The sequence below is a fragment of the Prorops nasuta genome, unplaced genomic scaffold (assembly GCF_024137725.1).
Source record: "Prorops nasuta isolate Cenicafe-Biocafe unplaced genomic scaffold, Cenicafe_Pnas_1.2 PNAS00021, whole genome shotgun sequence".
Lineage (NCBI taxonomy): Eukaryota > Metazoa > Arthropoda > Insecta > Hymenoptera > Bethylidae > Prorops > Prorops nasuta.
In genome coordinates this window covers 2,547,179-2,566,006 of record NW_027116818.1, presented here as the reverse complement: position 1 = coordinate 2,566,006, position 18,828 = coordinate 2,547,179, and the positions used below count along the sequence as shown (strand labels likewise).

General features: G+C 35.1%; 2 protein-coding genes across 2 annotated transcripts in view; both read right to left on the bottom strand.

Annotated features, from left to right (window-relative positions):
* Positions 1-1,317: 1,317 nt before the first annotated feature.
* Positions 1,318-4,144, bottom strand: emei (transmembrane protein 161-like emei). The gene is made up of 11 exons (XM_066739535.1): positions 3,835-4,144; positions 3,621-3,724; positions 3,294-3,549; positions 3,144-3,223; positions 2,840-3,055; positions 2,653-2,769; positions 2,440-2,580; positions 2,193-2,367; positions 2,025-2,121; positions 1,783-1,943; positions 1,318-1,684 (listed from the first exon to the last, which is right to left on the bottom strand). The coding sequence occupies exons 1-11, from the start codon at positions 3,835-3,837 to the stop codon at positions 1,565-1,567; spliced, it is 1,470 nt and encodes a 489-aa protein (XP_066595632.1). The 5' UTR covers positions 3,838-4,144; the 3' UTR covers positions 1,318-1,564.
* A 450-nt stretch (positions 4,145-4,594) lies between these two features.
* The window catches only part of LOC136781129 (opioid-binding protein/cell adhesion molecule homolog), a 128,359-nt gene continuing 114,125 nt past the window's right edge, over positions 4,595-18,828 (bottom strand). Inside the window, exons 5-10 of the mRNA XM_066739866.1 lie at positions 16,253-16,381; positions 15,822-15,959; positions 13,948-14,097; positions 13,801-13,854; positions 8,363-8,428; positions 4,595-8,163 (exon numbers count right to left, since the gene is read on the bottom strand). Coding sequence (XP_066595963.1) covers positions 7,997-8,163; positions 8,363-8,428; positions 13,801-13,854; positions 13,948-14,097; positions 15,822-15,959; positions 16,253-16,381 — 704 coding nt within the window. The 3' untranslated portion in view covers positions 4,595-7,996. The remainder of the gene's footprint in view (positions 8,164-8,362; positions 8,429-13,800; positions 13,855-13,947; positions 14,098-15,821; positions 15,960-16,252; positions 16,382-18,828) is intronic.

The window sequence follows — 18,828 nt, the reverse complement described above, 5'->3', positions numbered from 1 at the left end:
TATATATCCAACTTATCAATATTATTAGAATATATTGATTTCATTTGCTACACTCTAGTCGAGATACCTGTGAATCAAATATCGCCTATCGGTGTTTCTATAGTTATTTATAAATTGGCTGTCAGTTCAGCTTGAACATTTTTACAGATTAATTTTATCGTATATAAATATATCCGATTTATCAATGTTATTAGAATAAATTAATTCCATTTACTACTATCTGGTTGTGATACCTGCAATCAAATGTCACGTATCAGTGTTTCTAGTTATGTGTAAATTGGTTCTCAGTTCAGCTTGAAAATTTATTAGTTATATATAGGCCGGCTTTTTCCGCTCTGCCGTAATTCCTTTTGAGAGCTCTCCATTGAATTTCCTTTGTTGTTCATTTAATGCAGAATTAATGAGACACGATCGCCAAAGGTAAACGTATACATGTGCCTTGATTTGCATTCGTACGTACTTCATTTTGCATTTGAACATTTGATTAAAACGTTCCAACTAGTCGTCAGTCATGTGCAGAAATTACTTCAACGGAATTCCTCATTTGCAATCCAAATTTTACATATAAAAGCGTTTAATTTACTGCAAATAATGATACTACATATATACCATGGCATTTCTCTCTATTTCAAGTACTATATTTCAGAGAATCAGAGCTTTTCTCCTCCATGTCTATAATGTTCGCTATATTATTGATTGAGAAAAGTTAGAAAAAATCACTAAGATAGACTTAAAATTACTTTTTAACCAAATTTGCTTTTGGTCTACTTTATTTATACTAGAACGAATCTAAAAGGTTTTCAATGGGGAGATTGCTTTAAATGGATTGCTACTCTAAATGTTAATAAACTTGAACGAATGTCTGTGTGTGAGTAGTACCTATATTTTTTATCTAGATACAAAAGCCATCTTATTTCATTAGCATACAAATGAAAGGAAGGACCTGTTCTTTAAAGATTTTATATTTCGTTTTCTTTTTATCGTCCTTGCTCATTTTTATCCTTACGTGTATTACGCTCCTAACCTGCGGCTACACAATTGATTTCTATTTACTGTCGATATTGAACATTTGCATAGCATTGAAACATTTAAAAGGGTTTGATGGAAAGTATTCGAGAGGAACGTCAAAGTGACAAGAAACTTTATAACAACTTAAAACCACACGGGAAAACTCTATACTTATCCGTCAAAAGAGATGATAAACTCATTTTACTATTATACACCTTGAAGAAAGCCCCAGGGAAATTTCTATATAATTTACACGATGTTTTAATATCACTGTTAAAGAAATATTAAACTTTTCAGAGAACAAACAACAATATGGAATACTTATTCAGTTTTATACGTAGATTTATTATTAATGGTAAATATAAAATTTTGTTGTAACAATTTATTATAAAATTATTGACATCATATGTATTTTTAAAAAGGTATTTAAACTTGGACATATTTTACAGGAAATAACAAGTAGTGATTATTTTTTACAAATCATAATGCTAAATACGGATGACAGAAATAATATAAAGTTTTGTGCGTGAAATAAACTTTTTAGACAAAAACTTTATCATGTATTTGTAAAATAAGATTGATAGAACATGCCCATCCCTGTTGTCGCGAATAATGCAAAACAGCTCCACCACGTAACTAATCCAAATAGACCTCTATACACATCAGTGGTAAATATCTAGATGAAATAAAAATCAGGTAAAATCACTTTTGCGGTGTCTATCTCTATATATGAATAGAATAAAATAATATTTTTTATTTTTATATACATAATACCTGTTTCAACGAACTCAAAGCTAATTGTAACTCTTGAGCATTTTGAACAACAGTCTTTCCGTCATCATCAATATTTATCAACGAGTCGGATTTAGGTGATTCGTCAGCTGAACATTCCTCTACTAAAGCTCCTTTAATTATTCCTTCCCATGTATAGTTTCCTATTTATAAGGATATTTCACATTTAACCTTTAATTTTTATTCATACAGAAAGATGAGTATTAATTGTTTATGAAAATTACCTAAGGTTTTGTACATAAATGTGAAAAATAAACAAATTATAATAGGTACGGTAAATTGTAACGCTACAACACAGAGGTAGTAAAATACAGCAGCAACCTAAAACATGTATTACAAATTTTAAATCTATAAGTTATGGTTATTTATATATTACCGAAGCATCTGCTTACCTTTTTCTGCAGTTCAACATTTGTTATACGCCCCGCTTCCTTTTTTTGATTTTCTATTCTTTGAGTAGCCAAATTTAAGTATGATTGTAAATACAATGGCATTAATACCATTTTTAAAATTACTACTACAACTACCGCAAATAACCTCATGCTTTCAAAAGTAGCTGCAGTCATTCTATAATGTAAGAAGTTTCACTATTGCTTTTCTTCATTAATCATTTATTTAAAAGAATCTAAAATAACTTACAAAGGACCATTCATTCCACTAAATATGCGAACAGTCAAGTACTCTCTGCTTATGGGCTTGATCCATAAGCAAACTAAAAACAATGGAGATGCATAGCTAATGTTTGCTAATAATAATAATAGTTTATTATTCCTGTAATACCTAAAATGATAAAGATGCTTAATTTATATATGAATGGCAATTACTTATCTATGTTATCTAGTAAAAACTTACTGCAAAGCATCCCAATGCATTTTGGACATTCTCAAGCCAGGGAAAGTGAATAAAGATCCAAGAAGGCCGCACCATATGGCAATGAAAAATTTAATAACTATTTTTGATGCTGGGCCACTAAAAAATTATTATAAACATAAGTAACAATGTATTTAAATATTTCTTCAAATTTTTCATATTAACTTACGTTGATGAAAGACCTTGATTATCTAAAAATATTGAAGCACTTTGATTAAAACTTATATATGCCTTATCCAAACCAATTTCTAGAGTGTTTTCATCGACTATAAGAATCATCATAGCTATGAGTAGATAAGCAAATCCAGTCACAATACATGTTGATCTCTCTCCTACACTTTCTTCACCTTTAAAGTATTGAACCCAAAGTGAAAGTAACACTTTGCTAAAATTTAATTCAGGACAATAAGCTTTAACATGTACACAAATCTTTTAATGACAATAGAAATTTGTAAAGCTGAGAAAAAGGATACAATGAAAAACCCAGGACCAGAGAACACCAAAGCATGCTTAGATTAATTTCATCTTTAATAGGATACCAATGGTTATATACCTATATTGAAAATAGAATGCTCAAGTAAAATTTATTATTAATTTTAATTGTCAGACTAAAAAGTAGTTACCTCTGTCGTAATATAAACCACACTGGAATAAATTGAAAAGTCCAGAAGCCATTGAAACTCTGTGTAAAATTTTAAATGCACTACATCCAATGGTGTAATTTTAGCTTCTTCAAGTGTAATATCTAGATTTCTAGGTATATGAAACACATCTCCAGTTTTACCATTTTCTATATATTTTCCTTTCTTTGGTTTATCTTTTGGCACACCAGCTAAAGCTCTCAGTTGTTGATCAGTTGGATATAAATAACGCACCAATCTATAAGAATATCAACAAATAATATATGTAATACTCAACATCAATGTTTTTAAATTATAAACATTACCCACCCAGTAGAGCACAATATCCATCTTGCAAATGAAAAATGAGGGCTAAGTTTTTGTATAATGCTAACCATAATAAGGGTAATAACTAATTGTGCCCCTAAAAGTGCCTATAAACATAAATTAAGAAGAAAATGAAATATTAATTTACAGTCAACAATTAATACCAAATTTTAACCTTTATAAATATTTAAATATCATAGTTTTCTGTCATAATTACCATCTTTAAGAATGTATTCAATTGTAAAACAGTTCAGAAAATATGAAAAGCCCCATCACAAGGCTGACATTAATGAAAACCGTATAAAATGATGAGTTATCTTATACTTAAGGTTTTTGGAGCATGATCTACCATCTTAAATAGCACACGTAGCTAGCTTTATAAATAGTTATTACCCGGTGAATGCATAATATGTCTTAGGGTGAGCCCAGGGGCAAGCCTATATAGCATTAAATAGTTTGGTTTGGTGTAGCAAGTAAGAATGAGAGTTATGGAATAAAAGGTTAGGTTATACTTAGTTAATTCTTTGTTGGTGATTACCTAATATCTACATACACATACATGACATACACATATATTAAACACATCCCCACATGTCCCCATATTTACACTACCCCCATCAACTACCACAAAGTGCAGTGATGCCAAAATCTAAATCCAGCGTTGCCAACTTTGTGGTCATTGATCAGCCAATCAGCGACTAGTAAAGCCGCGTTTAGAATCCTTAGCGCTAAGGTAGCGTTAAGCATAAGCTTTCGGAATGCGGCCATTTATCAGCCAATCAGCAACAAGAATCGACGCGCTCCGAAGTCTTAGCGCCAAAGTTAAAACTATGCAAAAAACGTGTAATGAATGATTCGTCAACTCTGAGCAAGTATTTTAATCATCTAATTTGTAGAAATGTTTCAAGTTTAAATAAAAATATACAAAATGAGTGGTAGTATTATTTGATAGATATTTTGTATTTATTGATATTTACCAGACTTTTGTTGGTGCATACAGGACTTAAATGCGTGCAGAAGCACGGATAGTAGCGTAACTATAAAATGTCTCTGATTTATATATTACATATTTGACAGGAGAGTTGTAAAATTACAATTTTCATGTAGCTACTTGCTGCGCATTTATTCATTTTCTTTGTGAATTTTGTCAAAATTCTAATAATTTTTATAATAGGTAATTTCTATATGACTAGCATAAATTAGGCAACATTCTAGCAGAAATATTTGAAAATTTTGTCATGAATTGTTAAAATCAATTATTTATCTCTGTATATTGTACACATATTAAAAAAAAACAATTATAGCCTATTGTTAGATGAATTTTCGATAAATTTGGTATGCGCATTTCTTAATGTTCGTTTCTCACAGTTTTGACCTCACTCCTAATCTACTTTACATTTTATTACATTTTTTCTTTTATCTTCTGAGCTCGTTTAATAACAGTCTTTAAACGCATCTATATATATATATATATATATATATATATATATAATTAAATTAAAGACATGTATAGTTTCACTACTAATACTTGTTAGCTTGAAGGACGTAGTCTATCAATATTGTATTTACAAGTAATGCACACACACACACACACACACACACACGCTCTCTCTCTTTCTCTCAGATCACAAACATACACACGCTTTAGTGTGTGCAAGTGCTTCATCGTATTTAGTCCTCGCATATCTTTACGCACTATAATACAAATCTATAAGTAAGACCATATTTATTATATTCATCACAAATTTCAATTACGATGTTATCTACAATGCTGATGATACAAAAGTAGGTCGCATTTTTATTGCTTATTATAATTACAGCTATGAAACACCATTTATTCATCGCAGTCGTTATCTACAACCATATACTTATTGATGATCGACCAGTGAGGAGCTTCGTGATCACCGATTAATCATTGTTGATCGTGCACGAGCATTTATAGACATTTACCCATTAGAAAACTATTTCGTCTGTGGTCAGGACTCGAAAGCTTCAACGTTTGTTTGAAAGCTGCATCTTTAACATTGCTACGATACATTGGTACATCTAAAAGAATCTCTTCGCAATTAACGGTCCTTAACCGTAATAGTTTTTAAAGGAACTATTAACAGATTCTCGTAATCTTTCATATCCGGTTCAACTTCATTTGGTACGATAACTTTTGGTTTCCTATGGCAAGTGGCGTAGGGTACGTAAGATATACAGTGTAATTGTTGTTACCTTATCATAGTAGAAGCGGATTACCAACGATGACACGCTCGATATACAAATCATCGTATATGTTATACCTATATAAAAATAATATTTATACTTATTTGTACATGTACCTTTATGACGTATTCATATAACTAGACTCGACATAGATTCACTTTTCTTACCAATGTCAGACTTGATGAACGATTACGACTGATATAGATATCATTATATGTACCTAGATTGTTCCTTTCAATTTTTACAGTGCACAAGTTTCAAGCTTTATTAGAAATTTTAATAATCCTGTAACCAGCGTTACTTTATATCTTCTGATATGTATTTATTACTGTATTTTCGAATTGATTCTGCATCTCTCCAGACTATAGAGAATATACGAGTTTCAATTAGATACTTATCGTGAGAAAGAGCCAAGTTTTTCGTGATTGCGTTCCATGGAACGGAGAAGATGCTCCACTGAAAATCACACTGCTTTCGTTATCACTAAATTCATCATCAGGAAAAAGAAAAGGAACTATGATAAACTTGCAAAGCAGCGGAATAGCCTCTGGTGAAATATTTGTGTTACCGTTGTAACAGAATGATCGCATTTCCCGTAAAGAGTGATTTGTCCTATGACAACCCTTCGAGTCCCATAAAAATAATGAAATATAAGCTTTTACGACAAGTTCCGAAGGAGCAGCTGAGGAATCGAGTGTGACGTCACTATTGTGGTCGTAGCCTTGTTTCGCGCGATCAGACTCTATATTCTCCGACTTGAACAACAATTTTCGGTATCGTTATGGACCAAAAACCATATTGATCTATATAGATATACATTTATCATTACACGTACCGGTATTTGTCCTTAACTCCATCCTAACGACGCCGAAACTAATCGATAAGACTTACAGAATTGGTCTACGCTCATTTCACAAGAGAAACGCCAGCATCCGTTTCTCACTGCAACTTTTTTCTCGCTATAATGAAAGCCTAATTTAATTGCAGAGATGTTGAAATTTTCAGTACTCTTGCGGTCATTTTGTTAGACACCGTACGAAGGCAATAAGTCGGTTGACCAGACGACTGACTGATTCAGAGCGTTGACTGCGAATTCATTCCCCAACGTAATAATACGCTCCTAATTAGTGGCTGTATCCACAAGATACCATGCATGATGGCTGTGGACTGAAACACAAAGGACACGCGCAAGCTGCTTTCGTAGCTGTCAATTTTGCATGAGTTGCTGTAACTAGTAACGGCGGTAGTTCCAGCGTCATGTAGCTAACTCTTCTATTATGTAACACATTAACATACACACGCCTGACAGTAAAATAAAGCGAAACTCAAACCTACTCCACCGCATTTCCTTGCGCTTTGCCGCTAACTATCCGTGAATAAAATCATTTAAAGTAGGTAATTAAGGCTAGAGCAGAGCCCGATCATTCGTCATTCACCAAACTTCCTCATCCTCCCGTAATTTTCCGCATCACTGCTGAAACGGTAGCACAGAGACACCTATACACTTTTGAAAAATTCAATTATGCCATTCGTGGCTAAATGGCAATTTTTCTGGATCAAGGGTCCTATTAAATTAAAGTAATTGGTCAATATTATAGTACATCCGAGCGCATGGAATCCATAAATTCATACTTTAGTGTAATATTATATTAAAAATTGACATCACTCTTTCATTATTCTGAAATTAATTAACGAGTCAAACAGGTTGAATTGGTTGTACGATTCTCGGCTGATCGCTCAGCAAAATTATCCAACAACGTACAGGTCGCTCTCGATTAAGCATCATTGGTATATATATATATATACCTCGAAGTTTGACAATTTCCCCTTTGCTGCTGTTCATCTTTAACAAAGCAGAATACAAGCAGTTGGAATTTCGGTATTACAATGACCTCGCGCATTTTTCAACAGAATATCTAGCTCAGTTTCTAGAACCTGCACTGTATATCAGCTTCGATCGCCTATTTATTTTCAATATAACACTAGACATTATTAACAATACTATATTATCGCGTTATATCCTACGTGTGGTCAGCGCGTAACTCGACGAAATTTCTCCGCGACTGGAGTCCCTGAGCGATGGATTTACAAATTGATTTACAAATTCTCGATGAGTCTTGAAACGAGGATGATGTTGGCCAGTCAGCGGCCAGAAGGTATCGGCTTCCTCAAGCTGGATGTAACGCCCGAAGCTGCGGACGATGATGCAAATAAAGTACCAGCATGAATAACAAGCAGATCAACCTCGGGCAGCAACATCCAACGTCCGAGCCCGAATCTTCGTAATCGTCCAAATCCCCACTTCCTTCCTCTTTGTGACTTCGCAGCTGCAAATCTGCAAAAATAAAAAATAAAATTGAAAAATCATCGTACAGAGTATATATACCAACCTAAAATATCCTTTAAAGCTTTATTATTTCCCTTATTTAGCTAACCTCTGCATTCTGCATATCATAACGAGATAACGTTAATTAACGGAGGAGCTTTCATAAGGATTAAATATTTGCTTCGCCGACATTATACTTATCACTTACCACGTTCCTTCAGCATATCCTGGTTTCCATCTAGAATATTATTACCCGAGCTCTGCCTGAATCTACCTGCAAATATAATTCAATAATTGGCTTTAATTGAGTCTTGGCCATTCGACGAAATTAAAAATAAGTTTATAGGTCATTTGTAATTTTTGGGACGATGATCGTGTCTTCGTTAGTTATCGTATACAGTGTGTTCCAAATAAAATTTGCATCCCCTGACATCTGTGTTTTTGCTGGAGTTTATGGATAAAATGTTGAGACAGGTAAATTTTAATTTGAAGGGTTCAATTTGGTCTTTCTTTCAGTTATTATTAATCAGTTTCAGTATTTTTTTTAAACTTAGAAAAAACTTGAATAATTTAGGGTGTAAAAATTTTAGTTGGGACGCACAGTATGTGAATCTGTTGTTAGAAGTTCTACTGTCATAATATCGAGCGCTGTTTTGACCGAACGTCACGAATCCACGTATTAATGACACTAAGGTTTGTTAAATCGATTGCCGTGTAACCCTTAACGATAGTATAGAGCAAATGGCATTCGAATATGTGATTTACTTAAACGACAAGATTGTTTATTTCATGCTTTCATCATTATTCGCATTCCACCAAATGCATACATACATATACGATCTTTATCTGAGTTTCACAGATAGGAAAACTGTTGAATCCCTTTATCGATGTTATTATTAAGCGTTACAGGAAAGCTTTTCACATATATAATTTTACGTGAAAGTCTCAAGTCCATGAAAGTTTTACTTGAGGAGAGAGAGAGAGAGAGAGAGAGAGAGAGAGAGAGAGAAAGAGAGTTAATTAACTGGTGTTAACACTCTTAGCGGAGAGACTTAAATAACGAGTAAGTTTTTCATTGTGTTATATTGGAACGGGGTTCGTTTGTCTTGCTGAAAAATGTTGCTTGCTTGAAACTGCACCCAGCGCCATGTGTTTTACCCTGTGTTGAAAATAATGACCAAACCGAGCGTGTTTGGTAATCGTTACTCAATCGTTGAAATTTAGTTGCGTAAGAACTATATTCACCACCCCCTCCCACTTTCTAAACTATACGCGTAGGCATTATACTTTACTTGTATAATATTTAAGTAAAGTAATAAAAAAATATATATATATTATACATAATAAGTTTTCAAGAGGAAGAAGCTGAAGAAGGAAGCTGCACACCTGCACCCAACGTTATGCGTTTTACTGTCTGTTGAAAATAATGGCCAAACCGAGCATGTTTGGCAGTAGTTACACAATGGTTGAATTTTAATTCTCTTGTAACTATATTCTCTACACTTTTGTAAACTGGTAAATGCAACTATTTTACTCTTTTTCTACAAAGCTTAATTAACGTTACAAAAAATGTACAGTACATGTAATATATATGTTCTCAAGGAAGAAGCTGAAGAAGGAAGCTGTACACTAGACAGAATTTAAAACGAAACTTTTAGACAGAGAATTCTCTATAGAAATGTATGCACCGTTGGATCATGGATCATAGTTGGATGCGGATTCTGGATGCTTTTCATTGTATTCAGTTGTATAAACAGCAGAATAGAGCCGTGCTCTGCAAGGATTTGCAAAGTGCTTGTTCCGCTTGCGCGGAAAACTCGAGCCGGCCATAAAAACATCGATTAGCTATAAAACGAAGAGGGGCGTTATGTTTAAAGTTTTCCTTCTGCTGCGAAATGAACCATTAAAGTAGTGAAGCCAGACTCAAACGGGTAGAAGATATATCGGACGCTTGATGAGCGTCTTAAAGAATATCCCTTAAAGTACCTGTATCCTTTCACAGTTTTGCCAAAATTCAAAAATCTTTCTCGATCCCTCTCCGAAGCTACTCGAGTTCTCAACCAAGCTGCCAATCTCGTAAAACTCTTCAGAGACGGTAAAAATTGAAAATCAGATCAATGGTATTTTATATACAGCGAGGCCCTTAAGACGTCCCACAAGTTAGAATATAAAAATTCATTGATCTCTGTAACTACAAGACGTATCAATTTTTTTTAAAGCCTCTTCGAATGCAAATACAAAGGACTTTCTGAAATGCTCTATGAAAAATTGATATCTGTCATAATTATAGAGATAAACGTTCTTTTATTCCAACGCTCTGGGACATATTAATTACCTCGGTAATAAATATTCATATTATTAAGATTCTACAGTAAATAATTCCTGAAATATTAAATTAAAAAATAAACAACTATTTACAGAGCTATATACAGTTTTTAAAACATTCCTTATCACTTTAATTGAATTGTTTGTTTATTAATAACTTTATAAGGCTCGAATCTACGTGTGAGTCTAGGGAGAAGAATAAGTATAAATTTATGGATGAGTCAGCGAACAGCTCGTCTTGAGAAGGAAGGTCTTCTAGTAAAATCATAATGAGTCTCTCAGCACTGGAATATATAATAAAGGCTAAAGGTCTGACTCTGAACGGGTGTAATAAGTAGAGGTAAAGCGATGGGTATGTCGTGGACAGTGCAGGTCCACGCACAACACACATATTTAGCATATAAATGGCGATATCGGGGTGACAAGGGGACAGCTACGGGACGATTTCCGCCACGCGTTACCCTCATCTGTCTTCGTAGCTTGTGCGACGTAAACATCGTCGACGCGATCACAACTTATTCGCTATAGCCGCCAGGTGTGTCTAGATGTATCCCTTCAATCATAACCACGACCGCTGCTTTCGAAAAGGCGTATAACACGGAGAAAAGAGGATTGTTGCACTTGGAAAAGAGATCTCGAAAACTATATGTATTCTCTCTCTCTCTCTCTCTCTCCCTAGGACTTTCCATTCTATTGATTACGAGACAATCCAGTTTTGGAACTTTTTACCCTGATACCTGCGTGAGATTCAGAAACGTCATTCAATTCTTCGTGAAGTACTAATCGCTTTGAGATTGTTTATTATATTTCTTGACGTCATTTTCCATTATTATTATTAATGCTAATGTTATAAATTTATTATCTCGTTTCCTTGTTTCTTTCTCTTGGTAGAAATTAGTCGTAGTAATGACTTTAACGTTAATGACAAACTAAGTTTTTAATTTAATTTATAATAAATGCAAATACGTTAGGTTTGTTTTGTATTTATATATAAGCTTACTTTTGTTATTATACTAACGAGACAGATTGTTAAATTCTTTTTATGTCAGATTTCATTATTATTATTAATGCTAATGTTAAGTTTATTACTCTGTTTCTTTGTTTCTCTCTCGTTTGGGTATAAGCTAGTTTTCAATAATGATTTCAATGTCTGGTATTAATATTAACGTCGAGCTAAGTTTTTAATTTAATATTATACCAAACCGACGCGATCACAACCTATTCGTTATAGCCGCCAGGTGTGTCTAGATGTATCCTTTCAATCAAAACCACGGCCGCTGCCTCTGAAAAGGCGAATAACCTGGAGGGAAAGGGGATTGTTGCGCTTGGAAAAGAGGTCTCGAAAACCACATATTCTCTCTCTACGACTTTTTATTATATTGCTTACGACAGCCTAGTTTTGGAACTCCTTAAACCTTGACACTTGCGTGAGATTGAGAAACTCTGCTATACTCTTCATGAAATATTATAAATTACAATGAGATATTGTTTATTATGTTCTTTTTTTACGTTATTTTTCACTATCATTATTAATAATACTAATATTACGTTTATTATCCTACTTGCTTTTCTTTCTTGGTATAAGTTAGCTTTCAATAATAATTTTAATATTCAGCATTAATATCAATACCAAGCTAAGTTTCGATTTTAATAGTAAACCAAGTGCAAATACATTAGGCTCGTATTGTATTCGTATATAAACCTGCTTGCGTTATTATTCTATTTCTGTTAATTCCGTTCGTACACCAGGGGCAGCTAGTTCTCCTCGACGTGCAATAACGATAGATTTTATTCTAAATTCTATCCCAGAGTAATCAGGCTCGCAAAGTTATTCCTGTCTATATATATATATATACACACACGTCGTTCCAAATAGCTTTTTTCAAAGCTGACTAATCCACGAAGCGTGGCAATCTAACGCGGATTACCGCGTGATTGACAAAAGTCTTGATTCTTCCAAAGCATCTCTTTGTTTCTCCAGGCGGACGGGTTAAGTCCTCCTGCGTCAGTGGTTGGTACCGGACCAAGGACGAAGGATCTCGGCTTGGTTCTCGACGGTGGATATAGAAGCTTCACGCGCATCGAGCATAAAAGTTGAATTTCCAGTGTTAAAGAGTGCGTCGCTCCTCGCGACAATCACGGAAAGTACCGCAGCTATACTTTTGAAAAGGGTTTATCTGGAAAAGCCGAGCGTATAAGCGCGCGCGAAAAGAATCATACTGTGTAACTCGACTCGGAGAAACTCGTTCGTGCACTTCTCGACAAAAAAAAAAAAAAAAAGATGCAGGGCCGTCTGCGAAATAGCATATTCGCGTGGAAGCTTTAACGCTGATTCGTTGGAACCTTCGTCGAGGCTAGAACCACGTTGAATTTAAATTATTCGAGATTTAGAAATATTCGTGGATTGTGTCAATCAATTAAGGGGATATAGTAGTTCGATAGTTGGCGAGTGTCTGGTGTATGTATATAGATGAGCTTCTCTGAATATGCGGAATATCACCAAGCATTTTTCTTTTCGTCGAATAACAAAGAGATTTAGAAGCAAGCACGCGGATTATATAGATGAGTTATGCGAACATAGTAACTCTATAGTTGCCAAGTGCTTAGTAGATATACGTAGAACTGTAAGGACGAAGAGATTTAGAATTACGAATGTGAATTGCATCAACCAATTTAACGAATATACTACTGCATTAAGAATGAAAGTAGTTGTTTCAATTTTTCACATTTCCAGTTTTTTTCTACACTTATATATTCATTTTCACTTGAACCATGTACTCGTGAAATTCCAATGTTTCATCTAGTCGTTTTCACTAATTTATGTCGCTGGAAAAATGGTTTGAACCATTCACGAAGAGAGATATATATTTGACTTTGCAAATGTTCAATTATTTTGAAATATCATAAATGTCAATTACGACTTCTATTCTTAACACGGTAGTAGAGTAGTTGGATAGTAGCCAAGTGTCTAGTAGATGTATATATAAGCCAGATTCTCGATCTAATTAATCGACGATCCGTGTCATCTCGCTGGTTCCTCTCTCAAGTAGCACATATACGTAATTGATCAGCCAGCATCAACACTGGAACTCTATTCTCATGCCATAACACAACAATCACTCTGACAACGTCAGATAAAATTCTGATTTGTGTTTTACCGACAGCCAATCGTATGCCTATTCGTTGGTGTTGGTTCGATGCATCGTAGCATTTCATGATAGGAAATCAATAAAGCAGCAGGCAGAAAATAACAAAAGTAAGTCGTGAAAAACAATGGAGTCGTGGATGAAGAAAGCTTTTGAGGGACGAGTAAATTAGTACCTTTGTGCTTGGCATCGCTGGTTTTTCGGTTAGAATTCGAACCGACTGGCATTGCTGCGAACAAAAGGAAAAAAATGATTATTTACCGCGAGATGCAGTTAATTATTATATGACCAAAAATTGAAGAGTCTTTTCTGGGCTACTTACGATAGATTTTTATGCTTCCATCCGTGTCGCCCAAAGAGTTTCTCGAGACGCATTTGTAGGAGCCAAAATCTGCCGCGGTAATTGAGCGAATAGTCAATTTCATGTGAACTCTGTAAGCGTTGTCCACCAACTGCGGCTCGTATTTATCGCCTGCAATAAAGCGTTAATGGTACTACTGAATGCTCTGTTCACGCCGAGTTACAAAAGTCATTAATTAGATATGCAAAGTGAAAATTCCCTGCAAGGATTCTCACTTCCAAATGAATGTAATAATTGCAATCTGAAAAAGTTTCTAGAACAGCATATTTCAGGCTTAGGGAGCCTCTCTGAAAATTATCAGTTATAGTAAGACTGTCGCGACACGGATAACACAGATTTAACTATTGGCTAAAGAAGAATTTCTAAAAATTGCAAACTTATTATTTTCCAATTTTCTATTTAACGGATTAAGATTTATTTTGGAGGATGAAAAATATCGAACATCCAAAAGACAGAAATAAGAAAATCTATATGAGTTGGAAAAGGGAAGAAAGCTACAAATCAGATAAAGAGAGATTATATAGTAAAATATATCTATATATACACAATACTAAAAAAAGTGAAAAGAGAGCGAGAAATGGAACAGAATATACAAAGTAGATTAATAAAAGACGATCGCGAAGCTTTAGCATCGTGATCGTGATGAAAGAAGTCTTCGATTGGATTTTGACAATGGTGGAATCAAGTTAACAGCAGAAATATTCGTTGGTATTCTGTATGCGGATTGGGCCAAGCTAACGTGATTTTTGTTGAGATCGGCGTCATTCAGAGTTAGTTCCGTTCTTCGCAACGTCTCCTGAGCGAGGATGCGATCTTTCCAGGAATAGCATGGCTTATAGAGGGAAATAGTAGGGAAGTTCGAGGGAGAGGGTCACCTTTGCAGGAACGCGAGGCTAGTTCCGATTCAATAGGCAAGTAATCGAATGTCGCTGTTTTTTAGCCAATTCTCCGACGAAAAATACCCTTTGGTAAAATTTTATTCATTACCTCCCCCCCCCCCCCCCAATTCTCTCTTTATCATTCCTCGCCCCTTCCTCTCTACCCACTATCCCCTCTCACTCTATCATTCTACCCCCCCCCCCCCCCACTACTACCTTCTCTCACTACCCCCCCCCCCTCTACACGTCAGCGTAACAATCTCTCTCAACGAATTTCCCAGGAGATTATCCAGTAACGTATTGATCGATTCCCCTCGATCAGTAACAATACGCACGAATAATCGAACGATCGCACTTATAAATCGCGGCGGTTATTTTAAGCAGAGTATTCAGCCAGCAGCAGTACTACTCCGTTGGCAAAAATCATCAAAAGTTCGATAAAATTCAAATCGAAATTCTACTACAATAATACAGGTATATATATATAGGGAAGCGAGCTCGGCCAACTGTTTTTCTTTATCCTTCAGCTTCTTTTTGTCCAATCTGCTTTTCTGCTATCGAACGTGGGATTTTTAGCTTTGAGCGTCCCAATGACTTTGGCGAGTGCTTGTATGGAATGGGATTGACGTGGAAAATGAGAGGAAACACGGCGAATCGGCACGTGGATGAAACAAGACTATGCTCGTTCCTGTGGTGCATATATGTATATATAGATGTTGGTGAAATTAGTTTGCACCGAAACACGCATTGGTCTCCGAACTTTTACGGTACATTTAGCTCGCAACCATTAGTCTAGTCTAGCCTTCATATTAGCCCAGTTAAGAGATACATTTTTGCAGCCAAATTTTAAATCTACCCCTGCACTTTTTCCCCTCGTCTTTTTAACCTTGTATTTTTAACGATTGCGCAAAAATTACGAGACACCAATTGGTAAATTGCGCTCTTTTCTTTATGTACCTTGCGCGATTATCTCGTTGTTGTCCCTGGTCCAATAATTGATGGATTTTGGATAAGCCTCGGATTTGCATTCCAGCGTCATCACGTCACCCTCCTGGGCTCCCACCAGCTGATTTGGCACAGAAATCATTGGAGCAACTGTGCAGTTTTTAATTAATTTTTTTATAATAACAAAAAAGACTGCCTTTCTATATCATAATCAGACTGCGGATATTTATGCAAAGTAAATTTGTTTCTAAAAATTATTTCGCTGTAAATAAAATAAACTTTGTTGGTATATCGAATTTTTCAATTTAACTAAACAAATTCATAAAATTTAATAAACAATTATTGCAACAATTGAATTAATTTTAAGAGATAAATGTTTAAAAAGTTCCACAGATTTGCATAGAGATCCGGAGTGTAATTATAAGAATATAGTGTTAACTCACAATGCACGATGAGCGATATCCTTTTACTGACAATAGGTGGGACTCCGTTGGACGCTATGCACAAGTAAGTACCCATGTGCAGTCGATTTACCTTGACGATGCTCAGCTGCGGGCCTTTCACGCTCATCACTGCAAAAAAGAGGAGAGGAGTGAGACCGTACGTTTGTTTTTAAACTATTTTGCTGTATTCTTAGAGCTCCACGATCCTCTTAAACATTTTCTTCGGCAACTACATCCCACATCGACTCGTTAATCACACCTCATGGCATTCTCACCCCTAACGTTTCACAGTCTCCCAAATTAAGTTTATATTCGAGGCAAAGTCCAGGTCGTCTACACAGCGGTACACTCTCATCAGCATCCACAATCAAATCAAGTGGAATATTTGCACGCTCGCAAGTGTGGCGCAGCCTCTGCACACCGAACAAACAAACTGCATCCTCGCGATGGTCAAATTACCGAACGTCTTTCGCATATTATACAGAAATTTCTCACTCATTTTGCAAAACTGCAGAGATTTTCAAAACTGATCATGTTTTTCGATCAGCGAGTTGGAAATATTCTCGAGTTGATCCGAATTTCATCGAGCACGCAAAGTTTTAATTCTCGCACACGCGCGTTTATTTATCGCGTCTCCATAAAAACTATGTCCTATAAAATACTTCCTTATTACATTTCGCACTTTTTATATACACGACTTTTAATCGAATCGGAAACGCGAGCTACTCTAACGCGAGAATAAAAGTTTTTCAATTCAACTCTGCTTGGTTAGGTATAAATTACCTCGTTGCGTCGAGTTTTGCAAAATTTCTCAAAGCCAGCTTCTCCGAAATGTGTTATTCTGATCGGAGGACGATCGAGCGTGAAACACTGCGAATTATCAATCTCTCGCACGCCTGTCTCGACTGAACGTAGTTAGCTCGGTTAAACTTGTTTGCTTAAGCTATAAACTTGCTGTGTCTTTGTTGTTTTCGATCAAACATATAACTCGTGGCTTTTCTTTATTCGTTGTAATTCGACGCATTGAGCATAGCTGACCATTAAAGTTCTCTCTCGAAAAAAAAGTCATATGCATTTGCTGGAAAACGTCCACTAACGAGAGGCGACGACGACGAACGAGGATGAAGACTGTGGAAAAAGATGTAATCTGCAAGTTTAGCGAGTCGTACAGAAATTCCGGACATTCATTATTCAAGATTCGTGAAGCGGCGTCAAAAAGAATCATAAATATATACTGTGCATGTATACAGGGTGTTTCAGCGACACTAGGCCAAATTTTAAGGAGCTCTAAAGGGTTTCGAATTAACGAATTTTTAGCCAAGATATTCAACTTTTATGCAAGATGATAGATCTCGTTAGATAATTATATATAATGATTCATCGCAACATCGAAAACTGATGCTACCTTCTGCTGCAACTACCCAAACTCATCAGTTCCAAAAAAAAAAAAAAAACAATTTTTATAGTTTCTTGTACTCTGTGAAATATCACCAAAACCATTTCCTTCTTGATTAAGTTGGACTAAAGCAGTACTGAGCAAAATTTTAAATGATAATTCAACCTATTATCAATTAATCTTGATATTAATAAACTATAGTTATATCTATATTACGAATCATTCATTATTTAACGAGATATTCATGATATCAATAAATTTAGTCTATTGATATTAGGAATAATCGTTGGTTTTATATGAAAAATTATATACAATTTTTGTCAGTGGAGTACCTTCAGTACATATACTTTGATTCTCGAATGATTTATAATACAACTATATTGATACCATGCCAAGTCGGTGTCCCCCTCCTCCCAAGGTGCACATTATTGTATTTTCCTTCGTTCACCGACGTCTATTTGCAAAGCTATTGAGAAGCGAAAGCTTTCGAACACATCTTGCCCTAGACATTAAAGTGCATTAAAGAAGTAACCAAGCAGCCAACGTTTTGTGGGCTGTAATAAAAGTTTACGAAAATATTCGCTATGGAGGATGCAGACTATGGAGTACGGGAGAGTACGGCAGAAATAAGGAACGTGACGCTATGGAGGATCATAAATTAGTATATGCACATTGCACGAACGTTACAGAGCTTTCCAAAAGGAAGACAAACGATTCAAAGAAGGCAAAATGTCTAAAAATGTGAATCGAAGGAAATTTTTCGACTTATCGATAAACAAATCTTTCAATTGTGATGAAATTACTGCATGATGAGGGTAATATTCAATTTCTTTTACAGATTATAGTCAGTAAGAATTTTATCTTCCAATATCCTGTAGATAAGTTTATTAGGTGCAAATAAATTTTAAACTTCAGCATTGAACACACATATTTTCATATGAATAAGACATTCTATGAAAGGAGCAAGACACAGAGTATTCGACTGTGTGAATCGAACAATTGCATCGATTTATTCTGAAATAAATCTCTCGTGTATATATGTAGCATGTTAAAATAGAAATCAAGCCAAGTGTTCGTTTTAGACAAAAAGTGAGCGAAGGAAAATGATTTTTTATGCAAACCAGTAGGATCCCTTTAAAATGTGGCCTAATGTTACTGAAACACCCTGTATATATAAGTG

Coding starts and splice junctions, on each gene's coding strand:
- emei (XM_066739535.1), bottom strand. Junction 3,550..3,620: donor TGGATATTGTGCTCTACTGG/GTGGGTAATGTT, acceptor ATATTCTTATAG/ATTGGTGCGTTATTTATATC. Junction 1,685..1,782: donor CTTTGAGTTCGTTGAAACAG/GTATTATGTATA, acceptor TATTTCATCTAG/ATATTTACCACTGATGTGTA.